The 26,336-nt window shown below is 38.3% G+C and overlaps 1 protein-coding gene across 4 annotated transcripts in view; it reads left to right on the plus strand.

The window, feature by feature from the left end:
• Positions 1-26,336, plus strand: part of GSK3B (glycogen synthase kinase 3 beta) — a 269,831-nt gene that overhangs the window by 70,453 nt on the left and 173,042 nt on the right. For all 4 annotated transcript variants that reach the window (XM_005548051.4, XM_005548052.4, XM_045384687.2 and 1 more), the window contains exon 2: positions 22,327-22,520. In XM_005548051.4, coding sequence (XP_005548108.1) covers positions 22,327-22,520 — 194 coding nt within the window. The remainder of the gene's footprint in view (positions 1-22,326; positions 22,521-26,336) is intronic.

Here is a 26,336-nt window from a genome sequence, read left to right on the forward strand (position 1 = left end):
AAAGAATGTGTATTATACTCTCCCAGCAATATCATGAATCTGGAATTTTTTTTTTTTTTTGGGACAGGGTCTTGCTCTGTTGCCCAGGCTGGAGTGCAGTAGTGGCTCCAGTAGTGGAGAGCATACATGACTCACTGTGGCCTTGACCTCCTGGGCTCAGGCACTTCTCCCATCTCAGCCTCCCACTGTTGTGTGCCACCATGACTGGCTAATTTAAAAAAAAAAGTTTTTTTTGTTTTTGTAGTGACAGGATCTCGCTATATTGCCCAGGCTGGTCTTGAACTCCTGGGCTCAAACAGCAATCCTCCCACTTGGCCTCTCAAAGTGCTGGGATTATAGGTGTGAGCCATTAAAACCTAAGACTGTTAAGTGCCAGCTTAATTTTTGGAGTCCATTTATGTTGTTGGTTAGAATATTTGGAATATTTACCCTACCTGAAAAGTTGAATAAAACTGATATATTCTGTTTTAAATTTCAATTCAGCAGTTCAGTTTTTCAGGCTCATTTGTAAATAATGGTGCATATTGCCTACATGGGTCACAATTTATTTCAGGAAGGTGCTGCATCATCTGCTTTGATGGAGATCTTAATGAAATTGGCTGCTCTTGACCTCTGAGAGTCACCATTTCTTCATCTTTTCATGGTACCTGGATGGTCAGGTACACTGTTCTCTTCTCCGTTAGTGTTTGCTTTACTCTTTAGTGGATACTAGAGATACCTAGGACAAAGGTTTGTGACGAGGGTGTGTGTATGAGGGTCTTAAGATAAGGAAAATAGTATTTTTCTTCTTGATTAAATTTAGGGGGCATCATGAAATTTAAGTAACACCTTAAGGGTAATAGGTCAGATGGCTTTTTGTTGACATTATTGATCTATAAAGTTATTGCTAGCACTGTGTTTACCATATTAAGTATTAAAACCTTATATTCTGTGGGACTCTTCACATGGGTATATAGTTTCAGTTTTTATAATGGAAATTGGTGAGAAAAAAGGATGACTACAAATTTTTGTTTTGTAGTTAACTTTTATTACAGTTTCATCTAGGATGCATGAAAGTACATGGAACTTGGGGGCTGTGTTGGACATAATCTTGGAGGGACACAGCTCAGGAAAGTCTTCAGTGGAACCTTGGTCTTGTTACTTGCATATAGTCACATCAAACCTTTTAAAGTTTCTACTGATTTTTTTTTTTTTAATGAGTATGTGTTAAATGCTTCTGCAGGTTGTAGAGGTATGGTATAAAGAAATTCACCAGCAGTCACAGCTAGCAGACTTGGGCTAGTCCTATCCTGGTATATCATTAAGTCAGGTAGTTAACAGTAGGAGATGACAAAGACCATTTTAAAAAGGGCAGTTAGGCATGTACATATTTCCCAAGGATGAAAGTTCTGTTTCAAGGGAAATTGTTTCCTACTTTAATGTCCTTATCTACTTTTGACACTGCAAATAATGAGTAAGCAGTGTGGGAGACACACTGCTTTGGCATTGGATGTCTTAAGATGTTATTCCATGACCCACCAATAAGAGGATCAGTCTTATTTTATTTCTCAGGCAGTGGTAAAGGAACCGAGTCCCAATGGTAGACCCACTGTGACTACAGGATTGTGTTATTCCAGTGGCTTTTATTTAATAGAGCCCAGTTAGCATCTCTTCTAATAGAACTTTGTGGGGAGAAATGCTAAGTGGACTGCTTTGTGAATTGACCCACTTAATCTGACAGTACTCTTCCTCATTGAGGAGGTGGACTTGGACATGCCCTATTTGAACGACATTGCCAGGTTCTCTAAAGGCCGGTCTTTCTTTCTTTCATTTCTTTCTTTTCCTCTCTCTCTCTCTTTCTTTTGTGGGGAGAGAATTGGGAGATGTTAAGCAAGCTTTTAGAGGGAGGAAGATGAGGCAAATATAAATACCAATATGGATTTGATTATAAGTAACTGTGATCAGTTGGGACAATGTTATTTAATATATGCATATATTGACAATATTGTGGGTTTGGTTCCAGACCACCATGATAAAGCACATCACACAATTTTTTTTTGGTTTCTTAGTGCATATAAAAGTTATGATTACACTATACTGTAGTTTATTAAGTGCAGTAGCATTATGTCTAAACAACCTTAATTAAAACATCCTTTATTGTTTAAAAATGCTAATAATCTGAGCCTTCAGTGAATAGTCATCTTTTTGCTGCTTAGTGTTGATGGCTGTTGACTGATCAGGGTGGTGGTTGCTGAAGGTTAGGGTGGCTGTGACAATTGTTTAAAATGAGACAACCATGAAGTTTGCTGGATTAATTGACTTCCTTTCACGAAAGATTTTTCTGTAGTATGAGATACTGTTTGATAGCATTATATTTGTTTTAGTTTTTAAAAGAGATAGGTGTCTCACTGTGTTGTCCAGGCAGGACTCAAACTCTTAGGCTCAAGTGATCATCATACTTCTGCCTCCTGGTTAGCTGAGGCTACAGTAGCCAGCACCCCAGGCATTATAGCATTTTAGTAGAACTTTCAAAATTGGAATCAGTCCTCTCAAACCCTGCTGCTGCTTTATCAGCTGAGATTATATCCTAAATCCTTTGTTCACATTTCTGCAGTAGTCACAGTGTGTTCACCAGGAGTACATTCCATCTCAAGAAACCACTATCTTTACTCATTCATAAGAAGCAACTCCTCATCTGTTCAAGTTTGATCACAAGATTGCAGCAGTTCAGTCACATCTTCAGGCTCTGTTTCTAATTCTGGTTCTCTTGCTATTTCTACCACATCTGCACTGACTTCCTCCACTGAAATTTTGAACTCCTCAAAATCATCCAGGAGGATTGGTATCATCTTCCAAACTTGTGTTCCTGTTCCTATGAATCATGAATATTCTTAATGGCATATAGAAGTTGTTTAGTGTAGCCATCTTCATCAATGGTCTTAGCTAAATCTTCTGGATAACTTGCTGCAGCTTCTAAATCAGCACTTACTGCTTTACTTTGTGCTTTTATGGTATGGAGAGGGCATCTTTCCTCTACTAGCTTCAAACTTGGCAGCTTCCTCACTTCTGTCGGCCTTCATAGAATTGAAGAGAGTTCTGGCCTCGCTCTGGGTTAGGCTTTGGCTTAAGGAAACGTTGAGGTTGGTTTGGTCGTCTGTCCAGACCACTCAGACCTTCTCTGTATCAGCAATAAGGCTATTTTACTTTCTTATCATTCATCTGTTCACTGGAGTAGCACTTTTAATTTCCTTCAAGAACATTTCCTTTGTATTCACAACTTGGTGGTTTGGCACAAGAAGCATAGCTTTCAGCCTGTCTGGGCATTTGACATATTTTCCTCATTAAGCTTAATTATTTCTAGCTTTTGATTTAAAGTGAGAGACAGGTGACTCTTCTCTATGAAGCACACACAATATTAATCTGTTAAGTTTGCTTTCACTAATCACAGATCACCGTAATGAGTATAATAATAATGAAAAGTTTGAAGTACTGCAGAAATTACCAAAATGTGACACAGAGACATGAAGTGAGCACATGCTGTTGGAAAAGTGACACTGACAGACTTGGTTAACATGGGGCTGCTATAAAATCTTCAATTTGTAAAAAAAACATAATTTCTGCAACATGCAATAAAATGAGGTAAGCCTAGATATTTTTCTCTTAGGCATGTTCCTTGTCTTATTAACTATAAACTTAGCATCGTTACTAATGAAGTTGTAAACTAGAATTTAATCAGTATTTGAAAATATATGGTATCCCTTGCAGAAATGGAGTTAATGGCAGAACTCGTAGTTATTACCTGCTATTTTATTTTCCATAGTTAATTTTAAGAGGTTCTTATAAAGTTGTTTGGAGATACTCTATCTTCACAACAGTTAAAATTGTAATATTTTAGGCATATCTCCTCCTCCTATTTTGTTATACGGAAAAGCTTTAGCTGATAAACAGATTGCATTCTAAAAGTTCATAAATTATTTTGGAACTTAGAAAGTATTTTTCCGTAGTAAGTTTTTTTTTTTTTTTTTTTTTTTTTTGAGATGGAATCTTGCTCTGTAGCCCGGGCTGGAGTGCAGTGGCCGGATCTCAGCTCACTGCAAGCTCCGCCTCCCGGGTTTACGCCATTCTCCTGCCTCAGCCTCCGGAGTAGCTGGGACTACAGGTGCCCGCCACCTCGCCCGGCTAATTTTTTGTATTTTTAGTAGAGACGGGGTTTCACGGTGTTAGCCAGGATGGTCTCGATCTCCCGACCTCGTGATCCGCCCGTCTCGGCTGGGATTACAGGCTTGAGCCACCGCGCCCGGCCCGTAGTAAGTTTTGTAAATAAGTAAATACAAATAGGTTCCCAGGCTATTCTACAAAAGCCTAATGAAGCCATAGTTAGTTCAAATATCTATATACTTACAGTGACACATAATAGAAAATAATATGGCAAGAATAGTAGTTAAACAAAACCAAAACACTGTTAAGAACTAGTTTTGAAAAATTTTCTTGTATGTGATTGATAAAGGGATGTAATCAGAGGGAGGTCAGGCGTAGAGACTTGCAGGAGTCTGCCAGGCCTTTCTGTGTCCTTTCAGGTACTTTATAGGTTGATGGCATTTCTTTCTTTTGATATTGGTATACAGCAGAAATGCTATCTTTTTGCTTACCAGCTATGGTTAAGGTTGTATTTTAGGTCCTGAGTGGAATGAAAAAGTTAGAAAAGAATTAGTTTCCTTAGATAAAAAGATATGAAAGAACAATGGAAGATAGAGTAACCTAGGATGTGTGTTTGAAAAAGAAATTGTTTGAGATAGATTTCATTGACATACAAGTAATGCAAGTTTAAGGGAATGGGGTAGAGTATAACATGTGAATGATTCCTGATGAAGGAGAGCAAAGATGTTGATAAAGTGTGTTGGGTTAGCAATCCTTATGCTGGTCAATAAGTGGTTTTGAATATCTTTGGAAGCTATTTAGAACTGGGAATGGGGAGTAGAATGCTACTTTGGTATTTTTATATGAACTGTTTCAGTATTGTTTTTTCATAACATGATACAACAGCTCACCAAAAATATTTAAATAGCTTGATATACATTTGGAATGTTTTTTGATGTATTAAACTATTATTAAGAAAATATATTTTTTGAATGTATGAAAGGTGAAAGTAAAATACTGTACTTTAGGTAATTCAACAAATGCCTACAATTATTATGTGATGAGAGAGATTTGGTTTTTACATTCTTTTTTGTTTGTTTGTTTATTGATTAGAAAAACCATGCTTCCTTTTTCAGTCTCCAAAATGTTTCTTATTTAGAAGAAACCAGTGCAAAAAGAAAATCAGGAAATGTTCCTTCTATTCCTACAAAAGTAGCAGCTGTCGTTAGGCTATGTATTATTACTTAGTATTGTGATAAATCTGTTCAAGTGTTTAAATGTTTGCTATCTGTTCACTGATTTGATTTGCCTGAGGGGAATTTCTGGCGCTCTTTTTACTTGTTTTAGATGATTTGTCTCTCAGGTAGCTTCGTATATCAGCAAAATGACACAGTTTTATATTTAAAGTTATTTTTTGCAGTTTATATTAGAAGATGTAAAGACTTACTCAAAAGGTATGGTTATATTGGACTGAGTTATTTTTATGGATTTATTTTAGAATGTAAATTGTTCAACTCACTTTCACTTTTATAAGTATTGGAAAGTATACTAAACGTAGGAATTGGATGAGGCAATTTGGATGAGTACTATAAGACTATAGTATAGTTTTTAATACTATACAGTCTAAACTGCGGTGTTATACTAAACTATAGTTTTTAATACTATACAGTCATTGCTGTTATACATGGGGCATTGGTTCCAGGACCACTGGGCACGTCAAAATCTTTGCATACTCAAGTCCTGTAGTTGGCCCTATGGAACCACTGTATGTGGAAAGTTGGCCCTCTGTATATGTGGGTTTTACACCTTGCAAATACTGTACTTTTAATCTTTTAATCTGTGTATAAGTGGACCTGCGCAGTTCAAACCCATATTGTTCAGGGGTCACCTGTATATAACCTCGAGCAATTTTACTTATTTTTTGAGTCTCAGTTCCCTCCTCCCTGATTTAGTACTGGTTTTTCCTCCCTTGTAGGACTGTTGCTTAGATCAAATGAGATAATGGGTCTAAGTGTGCTTTTAAACTGTAAAGTGCTTCACAAATTTATTTGTGATGATGAGTGATGACGGTTTGGTGATCATGATTGGTTCTAGGGAAGACTGTCAAATATATGAATTTTGTCTGCATTATCTTCTCAATCTGTTGAATTGACTTCTGTCTTTTAAGAGGGTGATGCAGGGTCCAAGGTCATCTCTGAGGTGGAAGTAGAGGTATTTATTTTGGTGACTTTTAGACTTTAGCTTCCAAAGTATAGTAGAAGCCTATAGAAATTTGTCACTTATAAATGAACAAATATTTTACAGACTGCTATCTGCATAGTCATAAAATGGGACTCCACTAGTGTGTGATAACCGTAAGTGTTGCCCTCATGGATTGGTTGTTAGTTGTTAAATTGTAATTGGTAAAGTATGTAGGACTGACAGAGTAAGCAGTAGTCTTCTGGGAGGAAACAAATCCCATCCTCTCTCCTCCCCTCCCTGCTGTTTCAATTCAACAGCAATTTTTAATTCAATAACCTCCACTTTAAAGTGATAAAAAATGTGTGTAGATTTGTATGCTGTGCTATGGAAAAAGCAGTTTAGATTAAGGAGTGCAGATGTCTTTGCATATTTCAGGAGAGGGCAGGGTTAGGTAAGCTGTTACAATGGGGGCATTTGGGTTGTCAGAATGCAATATTGAAGATCAAAGGGATGTGTGGTAGGCCAAGAACAGACCTAATTGATTTAAAATGTATATGTAGAGCACTGATCTGGTATTACTGTCACTAAAGACTACAGTAAAATATACCCGCTTTTTGAGATCTGTTTTCTGGCTTTCTTCTGGCTGCTCAAGGTTGATGTTTCTAGATGTGACCGCTGACAGGATCAGTGAGTGAGTAATTGTATTTTTAAAGGTAATTGTTTACGTCTTTAGTTTAAGTACTTACCATTTGCTCTTTTCATCCATGTATGGTGTACTAATTCTTTGATAATCTGGTAACCTTCCTTCTTAAGAAAAATTTAAACGTAGTATCCACCCTTGCCCTCCAGCTTATAAATCAAGCGGATAAGCGTGTTTAAGAGTTAAAAATTATAATGTAAATTCCTAAAAGCCGAAGATTTTTGTGCGCATGCTGTAAGCCTTTTAGATGTGTATGGAAAATAAACCTGTTTCTAAAATACGTCTTGAAATTATTTCAAGTGAGGACTTAAGACCAAGTGAAGTATTTATTCACTTTGGGTTTGGTTTGATTTTATTCCAGTTGAGTGAAGTTAGAGAAAAGGAAAATACACTTGATTCCAGTTTATGGCTTATAAGTAAAATACAGACTGTTGGAAATTAGCATGTTTCTGATTTTAGGTTTATTGTTTGGTTTAAAGTAAAATTTGGTTTTGAGGTAAAACCAAGAAGATAAAAAATTGAGTCAATTAAAATTGGCTCAGAAGAAGTATGGATATTTCAAAGAAAAAATTGGGATGGCTAATAGATATTTCCCTCAGCACCTTTTGTAAGATATTTGGGGTTTTAGGTTTTGCTGAACACAAAAAGTTGGTTTCGGGGCCTAAATACCTATCTCTTATCTTTATGACATGGTCCTTAGCAAAGTAATGTAGTAGGGCACAAGTTCTGCAGTAAATGGACAGGTCTGAGTCCTGTGTGTATGAGTTATTGAAGGGATTACTTTGAGCAAATTATCAAATCTTTTTGAACACCAAAATTTTCTCATTTGTTAAATTGAGTGTTCTGAGTATGTCGCAGGCTTTTTGTAGGAATTAAATGGTGTGTTGTGGCTCTTCAAGTGTGGTAGCTGAACCTGCATTAAGAAGCATTTGAGGTGCTTATTAAAAATACAGTTTCTGGAGCCCCACTTCAGAAATACTGACCTTTTGGGGGATATACTCTAGAGTCTTCATTTTAGTAAACTCCCAGGTGATTCTCATGCCCACTGTGAGTGGTGCTTGCAAACTGTAAACAGTTCTCAATGAATATACTTACATAAATTGAACTTAAGATCTCAGATTTGTCTCCTGTCCAGTTTTTGTCAGTTGCTGCATATTGATGCTCTAAAGAAACCAAAATTGTTTGGAGAAGGGTTAGAAACAGAGGAAATTTCCGACCCATACCTAAATACACATGTGGGACATTGAGTCATTTGTTTTGGCTGCTCGTTGTCACCATGTTTTCAGTAAGCCCTCCATTCTGTTTTACTACTTGTAAAGTCTTTTCTATGTACCTTCTTCTCAGGAATTTATATCTGACCAATGACAAGCATAGGAATAAGCAAAAGCACTACTTAGTTTTAACATGAAGTAGTCAGCTTGCAAATCCTAACAATTCTGCTTGAATAATTCTTATAAGTTCAGTGGCAAACCTTTGCTGAGCACTTGCATTGTGCTGAACCTTGTGCACATGGGAAATGTGAATGATTCCAATAATGTCTAGTTTTTCTTATTTATTTATTTATTTGAAACAGAGTCTCACCCTGTCACCCAGGCTGGAGTGCAATGGCATGATCTTGGCTTATTGCAGCCTCCGCCTCCCAGATTCAAGTGATTGATTCTCTTGCCTCAGCCTCCCTAGTAGCTGGGATTACAGGCGTGCACCACCATGCCCAGTTAATTTTTTGTGTCTTTGGTAGAGATGGGGTTTCACCGTGTTGGCCAGGTTGGTCTTGGACTCCTGACCTCGTGATCTGCCTGCCTCTGCCTCCCAAAGTTTGGGATTACAGGCGTGAGCCACTGTGCCCGGCCAATGTCTGGTTTTTCTAAGAGCTCTTAGTGAAGTAAGGGGTTCAGACTTTTAATTATAGGACATTGTGCTAAATACCGTGATAGGGCACATGTGAGTGGTAAAAGAGCATAGTGGAGCAGAATAATATATTCTTTCCTATTTCCACTGCTAATAATTCAAAGTTCAAAGAAACTGTAACTTACTGAGCACTCACTACGTGGCATGCATTTAAAAAACCTATGTAACCTATGCTATTCAATCATCACAACCCTAAGTAGCAGCTGTCTCCATTTTATAGATACTAAGTAGGTTGAACTTGTGATATAAACCTTTGTATGACTTCAAAGCCCATATTGTTTTCATTATGCCTCTAAGGAAAAAATTTTATTTTATTTTTTTAAAGAAGGGAATGTTATGATTCTTCAGAATTGATGTCTGTTAATTTCAGTAGCATGATGTCTTCCTGTGATTGAAAATAACTCTGGAGTCTTTATGTCATCTCTGTCCTCTGCCACCCTATGTTTTCCTTTTCATTTCTAAAAGTGATAGACAAGGCAACATCTCCAGAAGCCAGCCTGTGTGACATCTGTCCATTTTGTTTTCTCTGTCTCTCCTTTTGTTTACTCTTCCTATCCCCAAAGGAAATTTAGTAATTGTTCTGTTTTGTTTTTCCTAATCTCTTAGATTAGAATCATGTGAAGATGAATGGTATCTAAGGGAAAAGGCCCTATTAGGAAGATTTTTATCACATCAAGTTTACATAGAAATTGCCCTGGAATTTTTATCCTGCTGTTGATCATTAGGGTTGATTTGATTGATTCAACTACTTGGTTGATATTTGTTTTCTTTCTTTGTAGTTTCATTTGTTCCAACATATATAAGCAGTTGTGCTCTCTGGCTAGAGCTTCCGCATCATAAAATAAAGCCCCTATTTTAATCACAAGAATAAGTTCATTTTTGAATTTTCTAACTCTGATCCCATGGGGCCCAGTTTTCTACTTTTTATTTCCTTTGCTAATTAATTTTTATGTTGTTTTCTTGTTTCTAGCAGTTTGTTTATTTTGGGGAGAACATCTTTGCTTTTTAAAATTAAACTTATTTTATTTAAAAATAAATAGAGACAGGGTTTCACTATGGTGCCTGCTATGGCCTCCCAAAGTGTTGGGTTTGCAGGTGTGAGCCACCGTGCCTGGCCCAACATCTTTGTTGTTGTTGTTGTTGTTTGTTTTGTTTTTGCTTTTTTTTTAAATAGAGTCTCACTCTGTCGCCCAGGCTGGAGTGCAGTGGTATGATCTTGGCTCACTGCAACCTCCGCCTCCCGGGTTCAAGTAATTCTCTTGCCTCAGCCTTCCAAGTAGCTGTTTGTATTTTTAGTAGAGATGGGGTTTCATCATGTTGGCCAGGCTGGTCTCGAACTCCTGACCTCAGGTGATCCACCCACCTTGGCCTCCCAAAGTGCTGAATTACAGGCGTGAGCCACCGCGCCCTGCCAACATCTTTGTTTTAATAGGTTTTTTTTTTTTTTTTTAAACCTGGATTCTTTGAATAGAGTTGAACTTCAACTTAATCTGAAAAATTTGCAGTGGCCAGAGTTTCCTCTTCTGACAGTCTTATTCATACCTGAAGATGAGGGTCTTTTGAGTAATTTATATAATCATATTTTTCAATAGCGTCATTGTTGTAAACATCTTTTAAAAATAGCTGTGTGTTATTTCTCTGCATGATACAGAAATAATTGGCAGTGCCTTTTCCCCTGCTATTACTGTTGTTAGAAAATGTGAAAATGCTTTGTGTCTTCTGTGTATTCATGGGTAGTGTGCTGATTTCTCTAGGCTTTTGTTGCAGACTTTTAACTTTCTGTTATTTCTCCGTGGAGACTTCATTCTTGAGGTGAAGGAAAATTTTTACAGAGGCAGTCATTGCAGACTTAACTCTCCACAGCAGGGTCACCAGAGTATTAGACTGTGGCATAACTTTTCTCAGTTTGTAGTATAGCTTATTCATATTCTCTAAAAGACTCTCAGTTACAAAGTGTCTCAGTTGTTGCTTTTTCTCAGCACTGGATTTTAAGAACTAGTCTCCTTGAAACAAGAAACATCAAATTAAATGCCTTTGTTAAATGAACAAAGTATGCTCAGCTTTGAGATTTATCATTTGAATAAAATTAGAGTGTCAGTGCCAGACACCTACCTACTAAATATTTAAACATCCTCGAAGTGGACTTTTGGCTTTTGGATACTCCCCTCATATCTTGGATGTGGTCAGTGTCACTGTGTTCATCGCAGGGTGGATTGGTCTGAGGAGTGACTTGAGAAGACTTCAGAAAATATGACTACAAAATGTTGTTTACAGGTACAATCCTGTTTTTAAGAGATTGAGAACTAGGCTGTGTGTATCATTTTGGGATATGCCTAAACTTGCCAAGACTTTTGTAAAAATTGTATTCTAGACTGGATGCAGTGGCTCACACCTCTAATCCCAGCACTTTGGGGAGGCTGAGGTAGGAGGATTTTAGACTTAAGACCAGGAGTTAGAGACCAACCTGGGCAACAAAGTGAGACCCTCTCTCTCCAAAAAGTTAAAAAATAAAAAATATTAGCGAGGCGTGGTGGTTTGTGTCTCTAGTGCTAGCAACTTGGGAAGCTGAGGCAGGAGGATTGCTTGAGCCCAGGAGTTCAGTGTTACAGTGAGTGAGCTATGATCACGTCATTGCACTCTAGCCTGGACGACCCTGTCTCTTAAAAAAGAAAAAAAATTATTCTGTATTTAACAGCCTTCAATAGAACGTGATTGTTCTTTTGTATACCATCTTTTCATTGTGTCATGAGGAGTCTATTCTGGTTTATGTATTTAAGACTTATCTATTATGGTAAAGAGTAGAGATTTAATGCTGCTTTTTAATTATGTAGGGAATTTGTACAATGTGAGTGAAGTCCTCTGACAGGAGAGAGGGCCTGAAGCTGAACTAGTTCCTGCTGCTGTGCTGTTGTACCTTCAAGGTAGTTTCGAAGACCAATTTTATTATAATGCCATATAATTAGTTTGGAAATTACTGTTTCATGTATGCTAGGAAAATTTAGAACTGGACAAAATGGTTATTTTTTGTTTAAGCAGATTTGTTACGATTTCTAGTTTTTCTTGAGGATTTTGGTCTCTTGGAAGCAGTGCTATGGTCTGAAATAGCCCAATTTGTTGTAGCAAATATTAAGTTGTTTGGATGTCACAGAATCAACTGTTGTACATTTTTATTTTTCATATGGTTTTGCTTTGGTATAAATTTCAAAACCTAAAGTTGCTAAAGTGTCTCTGGGAATAGGTGTTGATATTAAGGAGTACATGGTTGAGGCCAGAAAACTATAAAAGGCTGTTGATTTATTCTCTTACTTCCTATTACTCTGGAGCTGATCCTTTTACATTATGTTATCAGAAACATTATCTTCTTTTTTTTAAGAGGCGATGGAGAAAAGAATATGAAGTTAGTGGTAGTAGGAAAGTTTTTAAATATAGCAGAGGCAGCATGAGGCATGTGATGAGTTCTGCTACCTAAAGCTTTATGATAAATTAATCTATTATGGGTATTAATGTAGATGAAACAATGTATGGGATCATTCTTTGTAAACAGTACAGTTTTATACAGTTGTTATCTTATTGCCAGGTTGGCTAATTCTAATGCCAAATGGTAACATGCTTTTCCTTGGCATGCTAGCTGCTGACTGACCCATGGCGCTACTAATATTCATGCTAAGTCATACCCCATATTGGCCTGCCATTCTTTTCAGCTCTGCTATTTCAGATCTCTGATAGAACAGTCTGAAGAATGTGATAATTTCTGAATAAAAATTCTGGGATACTTGAAGTCTATAATAAAAGACTGAAGACCCATTGTTCCTAGTACCTAGATAGTACATATTGGTGGAGAATATTGTCTGTAATAATTCTTAGCAATTTCTCTAACTGTTTTAGACAGAATAAAGTAAATCTTTTAATTACTACTAAGATAGTAAGTACTTTATTGTCTCTAGATGTACAAAAGTGTGAAAGATTGGTCCTTGTCCACATCAAATCTCAGCCTAAAATTAAGAGGCCCTAAGAATCTCTTTCAGCTATATCTGTAGGACCTGTTTTACCTTTCCACTCTGCTTTTAATATTTTAGCAGAATTGTCTCATTTGATGCTTGTTCCCATTTGCAAATTATGATGCTGGGATAGACATTCCTAGGCTCAGTGGCTGAAGTGAAGAGATGCTAAATCCCAGGGTTCTAATGGATATCTTTCATAGCTAGTTCTGAAACCCTTGAAATGTGACCTCTTTTAGAAAGAAGTAGAACCTGTGGAGGCAAATGGGGAAAGTCATCACAAATGCTTATATTGCTTAAGTTCTCTTACTAGAGCAAGGAAGTGCAAAGGTGGGGCTCCTGTTTCCTTTATTGAAATATGGTTATGCAGTAGAAAAACATAATTTTTGGTTGGACCCCAGACAGTTTTTGTTTTCCGTTTTTCAGTTAATTAAAATTGTGGAGTATAGTGGGCTTTTTGTGGTGGTGGTGTTAGAGATGGTCTTGCTGTGTCGCCCAGGCTGGAGTACAGTTGCATGATCTCAGCTTGCTACAGCCTCTGCCTCCTGGGTTCAAGGGATTCTTGTGCCTCAGCCTCCCTTGTAGCTGGGATTACAGGTGTGCATCACTGTGCTTGGCTAATTTTTGTATTTTTAGTAGAGATGGTGTTTTGCCATGTTGGCCAGGCGGTTCCTGAACTGCTGGCGTTGAGTGATCTGCCCGCCTCGGCCTCTCAAAGTGCTGGGATTACAGGTGTGAGCTACCATGCCTGGCTATTTATTTATTTATTTATTTAGAGACAGGGTCTCGCTTTGTCACCCAGGCCTGAATGCAGTGGTGCAGTCTTGGTTCACTGCAGCCTCGATCTCCCGGGCTCAACGGATCCTCCCACTTTAGCCTCCTGAGTAGCTGGGACTACAGTGCCACCATACTCGGCCACTGTTCTTAAAATCTATGTTAGTTTATTAATGATCCTTGTTTTGTAAGTTAGACGTGAGATTTTGCAAGCAGCTTGTTTAGTGGAATTTTAAATTCAGAGTCCTTGAAATCTTTTTTTGGTGTTATGGTTTTGACTTGGATAATATAGGGAAGAGTCAGACTAGGTTTGAAATAACGTATGCTTTTTATCTTCTCTTGAGACAATTGGATTATAAAAATGTGTTCAATACCTTGGATTTTAACCTTTCTGGATCTCTTCATTTAGAGTTGAAGTTCAAAAGACTGATTCTGTTTTTAGGACTGCTAAGATACAGGTAAAGAAAATTTATTTTACAAATGAGGGAGAGAATAACTTATGGTAAGGTTTATAGTCAACTTGAAAAGTTGTAGTTAAGATTAGCATAGATTTTTTGGGGGTGGGGCATGATCATTTAGAACTCAGATTAGATTAAACTAGGTTTTCAGCAAATATACCTAAGATTTATTTTACTGAGGGGTGAGACTTGAAGGCAGAGTTTGAAAGCTTTGAAAACTGCTTTTTTGTATTGGCTTATGCTGGGATTTGTATGCATTTAAAGCATATATAATACTGCTGTAAATAAAAATGGTGGTGCTGACAAGATTTGAGTTATTTCTTTTCACAAGTGGTTTTGAATTTGGGGTGATTAAATCATGCCAGTTTGAGTGTTTTACCTTGGACCTAAAGACAGATGTTCAAGATAGCTGACCATGATAAATATAGACTGCCTGTATCTCACCGGGCTGTCTTATGAAGGAATCCTCATTGCTTTTGAATCTGTCATGAATGCCATCTTTTATTATTATTATTATTATTATTATTATTATTATTATTATACTTTAAGTTCTGGGTTACATGTGCAGAACGTGCAGTTTTGTTACATAGGTATACACGTGCCATAGTGGTTTGCTCACCCATCAACCCATCATCTATGTTAGGTATTTCTCCTAATGTTATGCCTCCCCTGGATGCCCATCCGCCGCAGACCCTGGTGTATGATGTTCCCCTCCCTGTGTCCATGTGTTCTCATTGTTCAACTCCCACTTACGAGTGAGAACATGTGGTGGTTGGTTTTCTGAGCTTGTGATAGTTTGCTGAGAATGATGGAATGATGGTTTCCAGCTTCATCCATGTCCCTGCAAAGGACATGAACTCATCCTTTTTTATGGCTGCATAGTATTCCATGATGTGTATGTGCCACATTTTCTTAATCCAGTCTATCATTGATGGACATTTGGGTTGGCTCCAAGTCTTTGCTATTGTGGATAATGCTGCAATAAACGTTGTGCATGTGTCTTCATAGTAGAGTGATTTATAATCCTTTGGGTTATGCCGAGTAATGGGATTGCTGGGTCAAATGGTGTATCTAGTTCTAGATCCTTGAGGAATCGCTACACTGTCTTCCACAATGGTTGAACTAATTTACACTCCCAACAGTGTAAAAGCATTCCTATTTTCCCGCAACCTCTCCAGCATCTGTTGTTTCCTGTTTAATGATCGCCATTCTAACTGGCATAAGATGGTATCTCATTGTGGTTTTGATTTGCATTTCTCTAATAACCAGTGATGATGAGCATTTTTTCATATGCTTGTTGGCTGCATAAATGTCTTTTTTTGAGAAGTGTCTGTTCATATCCTTTGCCCATTTTTTGATGGGGTTGTTTGCTTTTTTCTTGTGAATTTGTTTAAGTTCTTTGTAGATTCGGGATATTAGCCCTTTGTCAGATGGACAGATTGCAAAAATTTTCTCCCATTCTGTAGGTTGCCTGTTCACTCTGATGATAGTTTCTTTTGCTGTGAAGAAGCTCTTTAGTTTAATTAGATCCTATTTGTCAATTTTGGCTTTTGTTGCCATTGCTTTTGGTGTTTTAGACATAAAGTCTTTGCCCATGCCTGTGTCCTGAATGGTATTGCCCAGGTTTTCTACTAGGATTTTTATGGACCTCGGTCTTATGTTTAAGTCTTTGATCAGTCTTGAGTTGATTTTTCTATAAGGTGTAAGGAAGGGGTCCAGTTTCATTTTTTTGCATATGGCTAGCCAGTTTTCCCAGCACCATTTATTAAATAGGGAATCTTTTCCCCATTGCCTGTGTGTGTCAGATTTGTTAAAGATCAGATGGTGGTAGATGTGTGGTGTTACTTCTGAGGCCGCCGTTCTGTTCCATTGGTCTATATCTCTGTTTTGGTACCAGTACCATGCTGTTTTGGTTACTGTAGCCTTGTAGTAAAGTTTGAAGTCAGGTTGCATAATGCCTCCAGCTTTTTTGTTCTTGCCCAGGATTGTCTTGGCTATGCAGGCTCTTTTTTGTTTCCATATGAAGTTTAAAGTAGTTTTTTCCAATTCTGTGAAGAAAGTCAGTGGTAGCTTGATGGGGATAGCATTGAATCTATAAATTACTTTGGGCAGTAAGGCCATTTTCACATTATTGGTTCTTATCCATGAGCATGGAATGTTTTTCCATTTGTTTGTGTCCTCTTTTATTTCGTTGAGCAGTGGTTTGTAGTTCTTCTTGAAGAGGTCCTTCACATCCCTTGTAAGTTGGATTCCTAGATATTTTATTCTCTTTGAGGCAGTTGTGAATGGGAGTTCACTCATGATTTGGCTGTTTGTCTGTTATTGGTGTCTAGGAATGCTTGTGATTTTTGCACGTTGATTTTGTATCCTGAGACTTTGCTGAAGTTGCTTATCCCCTTAAGGACTTTTTGGCCTGAGACATCAAACAGAGACACTTTGACTTCCTCTCCTCCTGTTTGAATACCATTTATTGCTTTTTCTTGCCTGATTGCCCTGGCCAGAACTTCCAATACTATGTTGAATAGGAGTGATGAGAGAGGGCATCCTTGTCTTGTGTCGGTTTTCAAAGGGAACGCTTTCAGCTTTTGCCCATTCAGTGTGATATTGGCTGTGGGTTTGTCATAAATAGCTCTTGTTATGTTGAGATACGTTCCATCGATACCAAGTTTATTGAGAGGTTTTAGCATGAAAGTCTGTTGAATTTTGTTGAATACCTTTTCTGCATCTATGGAGATAATCGTGTTTTTTGTCGTCGGTTCTGCTTATGTGATGGATTATGTTTATTGATTTGTGTATGTTGAACCAGCCTGTCATTCCAGGGATGAAGCCAACTTGATCGTGATGGATAAGCTTTTTGATGTGCTGCTGGATTCGATTTGCCGGTATTTTATTGAGGAATTTCGCATCAGTGTTCATCAGGGATATTGGTCTAAAATTCTCTTATTTTTTGTTGTGTCTCTGCCAGGTATCATTTGGTATCAGGATGATGCCGACCTCATAAAATGAGTTAGGGAGGATTCCCCTTTTTTCTATTGATCGGAATAGTTTCAGAAGGAATGATACCAGCTCCTCTTTGTACCTCTGGTAGAATTCAGCCGTGAATTTGTCTGGTCCTGGACTTTTTTTGTTGGTAGGCTATTAATTATTGCCTCAATTTCAGAGCCTGTTATTGGTCTATCCAGAGGTTCAACTTCCTGGTTTAGTCTTGGGAGGGTGTATTCTCCAGGTATTTATCCATTTCTTCTAGATTTTCTAGTTTATTTGCATAGAGGTGTTTATAGTATTCTCTGATGGTATTTTGTATTTCTGTGTGATCGGTGGTGATATCCCGTTTGTCATTTTTTATTGCATCTATTTGATTCTTCTCTCATTTCTTCTTTATTAGTTTTGCTAGTGGTCTATCTATTTTGTTGATCTTTTCAAAAAATCAGCCTCTGGATTCATTGATTTTTTTTTTTTTTTTTGAGGTTTTTTTGTGTCTCTGTCTCCTTCACTTCTGCTTGGATCTTATTTATATCTTGTCTTCTGTTAGCTTTTGAATTTGTTTGCTCTTACTTGTCTAGTTATTTTAATTGTGATGTTAGGATGTTGATTTTAGATCTCTCCTGCTTTCTCTTGTGGGCATTTAGTGCTCTAACTTTCCCTCTAAACACTGCTTTAAATGTGTTCCAGAGATTCTGGTATGTTGTGTCTTTGTTCTCATTGGTTGCAAATAACTTATTTCTTTTTGCCTTAATTTTGTTACTTACCAAGTAGGCATTCAGGAGCAGGTTGTTCAGTTTCCATGCAGTTGTGTGGTTTTGAGATTCTTAATCCTGAGTTCTAATTTGATAGCACTGTGGTCTGAGAGACAGTTTGTTGTGATTTCTGTTCTTTTACATTTGCTGAGGAGTGTTTTACTTCCAGTTATGTGGTCAGTTTTAGAATAAGTGCGATGTGGTGCTGAGAAGAATGTATATTCTGTTGACTTGGGGTGTAGAATTCTGTAGGTGTCTATTAGGTCTGCTTGGTCCAGAGCCGAGTTCAAGTCCTGAGTATCCTTGTTAATTTTCTGTCTCTTTGATCTGTCTAATATTGATAGTGGGGTATTAAAGTCTCCCATTAGTATTGTGTGGGAGTCTTAAGTCTCTTTGTAGGTGTCCGAGGACTTGCTTTTTATAAATCTGGGTGCTCCTGTATTGGGTGCGTATATATTTAAGTTAGCTCTTCTTGTTGAACTGATCACTTTACCATTGTGTAATGGCCTTCTTTGTCTCTTTTGATCTTTGTTGGTTTAAAGTTTTTTTTAATCAGAGACCGGGATTTTTTTTTTTTTGCTTTCCATTTGCTTGGTAGATCTTCCTCCATCCCTTTATTTTGAGCCTGTGTATGTCTTTGTACATGAGATGGGTCTCCTGAATACAGCACACTGATGGATCTTGACTGTTCATCCAGTTTGCCAGTCTGTGTCTTTTAATTTTGGCATTTAGCCCATTTACATTTAGGGTTAATGTTGTTAGGTGTGAATTTGATCCTGTCATGATGCTAGCTGGTTATTTCACCCATTAATTGATGCAGTTTCTTCTTAGCATCGATGGTCTTTATAATTTGGCATGTTTTTGCAGTGGCTGGTACCAGTTGTTCCTATCCATGGTTAGTGCTTCCTTCCAGAGCTCTTGTAAGGCAGGCCTGGTGGTGACAAAATCCTAGCATTTGCTTGTCTATAAAGGATTTTATTTCTCCTTCACTTATGAAGCTTAGTTTGACTGGATATGGAATTCTGGGTTGAAAACTCTTTTCTTTAAGAATGTTGAATGTTTTCCCCCACTCTCTTCTGGCTTGTGGGGTTTCTGCTGATGGATCCGCTGTTAGTCTGATGGCCTTCCCTTTGCGGGTAACCCAACCTTTCTCTCTGGCTGCCCTTAACATTTTTTCCTTCATTTCCACCTTGGTGTATCTGACAGTTATGTGTCTTGGGGTTGCCCTTCTCGAGGAGTATCTTTATGGTGTTCTCTGTATTTCCTGAATTTGAATGTTGGCCTGCCTTGCTACGTTGGGGAAGTTCTCACGGTTAATATCCTTAGGAGTGGTTTCTAACTTGGTTCCATTCTCCCCATCACTTTCAGGTACACCATTCAAACGTAGATTTGGTCTTTTCACATAGTGCCATATTTCTTGGAGGCTTTGTTCATTTCTTTTCACTCTTTTTTCTCTAATCTTGTCTTCTCACTTTATTTCATTAATTTGATCTTCAATCACTGATATCCTTTCTTCTGCTTGATTGAATCGGGTATTGAAGCTTGTATGTGCTTCACCAAGTTCTTGTACTATGGTTTTCAGCTCCATCAGGTCATTTAAGCTCTTCTCTACATTGTTTATTCTAGTTAGCCATTTGTCTAATGTTTTTTCAGGGTTTTTAGCTTCCTTGCAATGGGTTAGAACATACTTCTTTAGCTCGGAGAAATTTTTTGTTATTACTGACCTTCTGAAGCCTACTTCTGTCAGCTTGTCAAACTCATTCTGTGTCCAGTTTTGTTCCCTTGTTGGCGAGTAGTTGTGTTTCTTTGGAGGAGAAGAGGTGTTATGGTTTTTGGAATTTTCAGCCTTTCTGCTGTGTCCCCATCTTTGTGGTTTTGTCTACCTTTGGCCTTTGATGTTGGTGACCTACAGATGGGGTTTTGGTGTGGATGTCCTTTGAGTTGATGTTGATGCTATTCCTTTATGTTTGTTAGTTTTCCTTCTAACAGTCAGGTCCCTCAGCTGCACGTCTGTTGGAGTTTGCTAGAGGTCCACTCCAGACCCTGTTTGCTTGGGTATCACCAGCAGAGGCTGCAGAATAGCAAATATTGCAGAACAGCAAATATTGCTGCCTGATCTTCCTCTGGAAGTTTCGTCCCAGAGGGACAGCTGCCTGTATGAAGCGTCTGTCGGCCCCTACTGTGAGGTGTCTCCCAGTTAGGTTACACGGGGGTCAGGGACCCACTTGTAGAGGCAGTCTGTCAGTTCTCAGAGCTCAAACGCTGTGCTGGGAGAACCACTGCTCTCTTCAGAGCTGTCAGATAGGGACGTTTATGTCTGCAGAAGCTGTCTGCTGCCTTTTGTTCAGCTATGCCTTGCCCCCAGAGGTGGAATGTAAAAGAAGCAGTAGGCCTTGCTGAGCTCTGGTGGGTTCTGCCCAGTTTGAGCTTCCCTGCTGCTTTGTTTACACTGTGAGCATAGAACTGCCTACTCAAGCCTTAGCAATGGCAGACGCCCCTCCCCCCACCAAGCTCCTGCATCTTAGGTTGATCTCAGACTGCTGCCCTGGCAGTGAGCAAGGCTATGTGGGTGTGGGACCCGCCGAGTCAGGCATGGGAGGGGATCTCGTGGTCTGCTGGTTGCGAAGAACATGGGAAAAGCACAGTATTTGGGCAGGAGTGTATCACTCCTCCAGGTACAGTCACTCATGCTTTCCCTTGGGTAGGAAAAGGAAATCCCCTGATTTCTTGCGCTTCCTGGGAGAGGCGACGCCCTGCCCTGCTTCGGCTCGCCCTCCGTGGGGTGCACCCACTGTCCAACCAGTCCCAGTGAAATGAACCATGTACCTAAGGTGGAAATGTAGAAATCACCTGTCTTCTGCATCGATCTTCCTGAGAGTTGTAGACCAGAGCTATTCGACCATCTTGGAAGCAACCATAAATGCCATCTTGCAAACGAAGGTGTTAATTGGTCGCAGACATTCACTGGCTTTTGTGTATATTAATACTTCTGTGAATTTAAATGGATATAAATATTGGTTATAATATCTTATTAGTGCATTTGGATATTCATTTATCTAGCAATTTATATTTCACAGAGAAAAATACTCATAAATATTATATTACTTTTATTAGGTTAGTTGGAATTCAGTTAGTATTTTAAAATGAAAATTGTCATAATGGAAGAATAACAGGAAAAAGTAAAAGTCCAATAAGTGAGCCTAAGGACTTATATTGTACTGAGAATTGGTTTTAGATTTGTCAGGGAAGAGAGAAGAAATAGTAGACATTTTTGTGTACATTGAAGTCACTAAAAGAACAATGTAAAGCTCTTTTAGATCAGATACTAGGTAGCATAATTCAGAGAATCGATTAAGAATTCAGAAAACAACATGGTGACTGTGGACTGTGCCTGGTCAAGTAGGAGGTGGCTCTTGTGCCTCAATTGAAGAAAGCCTTTGAATTGCTACCAGGGATGAGAGAAGGCAAAAAAGGGAAGAAGAGAGCTATGAGTAAATAGAGACCCTGGAGCCAGTAATCTGCTTGTAATTGGGCCTCAGTTCAGAATGGATTGGATTATTTAAGTTTTATATCTGTTAACCCCAAATTAACATTCTTTTCTTAACCTGAGCTTTCTCTGAGAGGTCTTCTACTTTGTGAAAAAGATTATTCAGGGAACTTAAAACTCAAAGCCTTACTTTCCTAAACGCAGAAGGATCTGAAGAGAGTCAGAATTATTAAACATTTTTATTTGCACACATTTTATTTTCAAGTAAAATAAGATCTTGAGAAAAGCCCTAAGACCTTTTAGAATTGGATGGATAAGGTCAGACTTTTATGGGCTCACAATTTGCTATTTGACCATGGGCAAATCTAACATTCTTCCTATTACCTATAATGTGGGAACAGTACTGTCTACCTCATAGGATTGAAACTAAGCATTGTGTTTGGTCTGTGGAATGACTAAATACATGGGAGTTTAAAAAATGACTTATAATCAAAACAAGTAATTGAAGTAATTACATGTGATAAACGAAAAATAATTTGTAGTAAAGAATATGGTTTATTTTGGCCAGGCACGGTGGCTGATGCCTATAATCCCAGCACTTTGGAGGCCAAGGAGGGCGGATCACCTGAGGTCAGAAGTTCAAGACCAGCCTGGCCAACATGGTGAAACCGCGTCTCTGCTAAAAATACAAAAATTAGCCAGACGTGGTGGCAGGTGCCTGTAATCCCAGCTACTCGGGAGGTTGAGGCAGGAGAATTGCTTGAATCTGGGAGGCAGAGGTTGCAGTGAGCCGAGATTGTGCCACTGTACTTCAGCCTGAGTGACAAGAGTGAGACTCCATCTCAAAAATAAAGAAAGAAAAAAAGAAAGAAAGAATTTAGTTTACCTTGTATATGTTGGCAATTTTCTCTATTTAATTCCTTATAGTTCTCATTAAAAAAAATTTTTTTTTCCTTTCTTCCGTTAGGAGACAAGGATGGCAGCAAGGTGACCACAGTGGTAGCAACTCCTGGGCAGGGTCCAGACAGGCCACAAGAAGTCAGCTATACAGACACTAAAGTGATTGGAAATGGATCATTTGGTGTGGTGTATCAAGCCAAACTTTGTGATTCAGGAGAACTGGTCGCCATCAAGAAAGTATTGCAGGACAAGAGATTTAAGGTAAAACGTCTGGTATTTCATGTATTTTGTTGCTGTCATAATACATGTACCATAAATGATTATTTTTTGGTTGTTTCTTTTTGCTTCAAATTTCTTCTATTGTGCACATTTTTGTCCAGCTCAAGCATTACAATGATTTTATTTCTAGTCGTGTATTTTGTAGAGAGAAAATTCACTGAAGATTGCAGTATTACTTTTGTAGTCATTATAAATGACATATATATATAAATCCTGTGAAAGGTAAGTTAAAATTTCTTAATTTATACTTTAAAAAGCGACCTGTCCCCACCCTTGTACTGTGTTGATGTAGACCAGAGGAACACTGCCTGTAGCATATAAGTATTTTGTGTAGTTTCCTATGCTTCCTTTCTTGAAAAAAATTTTTTTAATTCATGATGCAACTTGTGTTAGTCTATTTTTGCATCTCTATAAAGGAATACCTGACGTTGAGTAATTTATAAAGAAAAGAGGTTTAATTGGCTCACAGTTCTGCAAGCTGTACAGAAAGTGTGGTGCAGACATCTGCTTCTAATAATTGTCTCAGGAAGCTTCTAATCACGGGTAGAAGGTGAAGGGCGAGTAGGTGCATCACATGGTGAGAGCTGAGCCAGAGCATGAAGGGGGAGATCCAGACTTTCTTATTATTTTTATTGTTGTTATTATTTTGTAGAAACAGGGTTTTGCCATGTTGTCCAAGCTAGTCTCAATCTCCTGAGCTCAGGCAATTTGCCTGTCTCAGCCTCCCAAAGTGCTGGGATTACAGGCATGAGCCACCATGCCCGTCCCCAGACTCTCTTAAATAACCAGATCTCCTGTGAACTGAGTGGAAACTCACTCATCAACAAGGGGATGGTGCTAACCCATTCATAAGGGGTTGACCCCCTTGATCCAATACCTCCCACCGGGCTCTACCTCCAACACTGGAGATTACATGTCAACATGTGGTTTGGAAAGGGGTAAACATCCAAACCGTGTTACAACACTATTCATTTTTCTTGTAACTTTTTTTTTTTTTTGCTATCTTCCTTTTTCTTGTCCTTCTGCCTCTAGACACTAGCAATCCCAAGGTTCAGTTCTTGTCATCTCTTTTCTTTTTCTGTACCTCATTAGGGGAGCCTATGCATGGAAGCTCAGATGTTATCTCTACGTTGTGGTATAGCAGAGAGAGCCAGAAGACACTGGCTGCTGTAATTAAGCCTCTGCCACTATGCAGCATTGCTCCCTTTCCTACCCTTCCCACCTCTGCAACATTTTATTGAGAGCTTCCTATGTGCTAAGACCTATGGTAAACATGAAGGCATATAATAATAAGAAGTGATCACAGTTCTGTTCTAACACCAGTTATACCACATTCTGGTGTCCATCCGCTGTAAATGTCTAGAACGTTCTAAAGAGTTTTAAAAAATTCAGTTGTTTTTGTTTTCAGTTCTCACCTCTCCCCCAAGTACTAGTCTTATGTTGTCAAATGCCCACTGGATCTTGATATCTGAATGTTGTACTGCTATCTCAGATTGGCAAGCCATCTTATCTAACCACGGCTTAACTTTTAAGACTCAATGGAAATCTCTCCTACTGGTTCCCAGAACTTTGGATTTGCTTTTTCTTTTTAATGGTTTTATAATTCACTGTTATTCAGACTATTCTATTCGCTCATCCCTAATATCCAGTCATTGTTTAACTTGATTTTCTTTTTTCCTCATACTGTCTTGTGGCTGTGTCTCTTCTTTTTCTTTCTCTTCACTACTATTCTTGTCAGACCCTGTCATTATTTGGCTTAACCACTTATAAACGTCTACCTTAGTCTTCTCCTTTCTAATCTCTTCTGCATACTAAGACTAGAATAATCCCAGAGGTTTCACTGGTCATGTTGTTTCTCTTGCCCATAAATCTTCTATGGGTCTTCATAGTCTAGAAAGTAAAACCTACCTATTTTACTTGTGTACTCAGAAACTTCCATAGTCTTCCATTTTCTCCAGATACTTAACTTTCCAAACTTTTTATATTATTGGCCTTGAAATATGTTCTTCTCTATGACCACTCTGCTTTTATTCAGCGTTTCTATCACTCCCATTCTCCTGCTATGTAAATTCTGTGCATCTGTGAAAACTCAGGTCAAATTCTTCCTGTATGAAACTTACCAGATGATTCAAGTCAGCTACGGAGATCTTGCTGTTCTAAATTCCTTGAGCCCTTATTGTCCATAAACTAGGAAATTCCACATTTTTTATGACAGCATCTCTATTTTTTAAATATTTGTCTCCTAAATACCCACACATTCCATTTTGGGGGATTAGTAGTTGATGATAGCAAATACTTGCTTATTATATGTATTTTTTGACATGTGTAGTTTTACATAATTCTTACCATTAGTACTGTGTGATTGATACTGTTATCATTTGGATAAGGAAGCCTAAGTACAAAGAAATTTTAAATTAACTTGTCCAGGGTCACACAGTTGGCAAGTGGACGGATGGGCAAAGATTCGAATCTGGACAGACTCTGCAGTGCCTTAACACATTTTATCCTCACTGTATCAAACCCCTCTACCCCTTCTCTCTTTCTCTCACAGTATTAATCCTCTTTCTATATCATAGTATCAGATTCTCAGTGTCATACCTCTTTCTATCAAAGTATTTAAACCACACCCTCTTTCTCCTTCTCAAGAAAGAGAGAGATTGGTTTTATTTCATTCTCTCATGGTTGCATTATATTTTATTGTGTGGATATACCCTAATTAGCCATTGTTCAATTGATAGCTATTAAAAATTTTTTTCCGTACCAAACAGGGTATATATATGCCTTATCAGAATACAGTTTATAAAAGTAGAATTCTAGGGTTGAAGAGTAGGAGAGCACTTTAAACCTTGATATAGGCTGCCTTCTAGTTAGATTTTATCCATTTAAATGTACCTTATTTGAATATGAGTAATGCCCATTTCCTGTGTAGCCTTTAGATATTAGGAGTATTTTTATGTTTTTCAATTCTGTAGGTGAAAAATTATTTTTGTTACTTTCTTTTCTGTTTTAAATTTTCTGTAGAGATGCATCTCACTACATGGCCCAGGTTGGTCTCGAGCTCCTGGCCTAAACTGGTTCTCCCTCTTGGCTTCCTAAAGTGGTGGGATTATGGTCTGAATCACCATGCCTGGCCCTGAAAAATTTTTTTAATTTACAACATCATTTTTCATGTTGTGACTCTTTTTACCCCCTTTTAGAGTGTGTGTCTTCCTTACTCATTTGTTAAAACCCATTTAAAATGTAATAGTGTAGAGCAACAAAGATTTTATTATCTCAGTGCTTCTGTGCGTTGGAACTTCAGGCATGGCTTAGCTAGGAACCTCTGGCCCAGGGCCTCTCACCAGACGGTAATCCAGGCATCAGCCAGGGCTGCAGTCTCATCTGAAGGTTTGTTTGAAGGAGGAAATATCTGTCCCCAAGTGTACTGTGTGATCGTCGGCAGACTTTGGTCCCTTGCCACACGGGCCTGTTCACTGGGCTTTCTGAGGTCTTGCCAGTTAGCTTCCCACATGGCAAGGGTTCCACTGGAAAAATAGTAAGCCCAAGACAGAAACCAAAAGTTTTTTTCTAACCTAATATTGGTGAGGTGATTAGACAAGGGTGTGAATACCAGGAGGCAGGTATCATTTAGGGCCATCCTAGAAGCTGCCTCCACAATAATATGAACTATCTGTGAGAAAAAATTATTTGTTTGTGTTGACTTTGCTTGTGATACCTTTTGCTTTTCAGATATTGTTGATTTGGGCTTTGGCATAATGCTGAGAAAGGGCCTGTTGTATCTTATAAATAATGTCATTT

This window comes from Macaca fascicularis, chromosome 2 (genome assembly GCF_037993035.2).
Source record: "Macaca fascicularis isolate 582-1 chromosome 2, T2T-MFA8v1.1".
Lineage (NCBI taxonomy): Eukaryota > Metazoa > Chordata > Mammalia > Primates > Cercopithecidae > Macaca > Macaca fascicularis.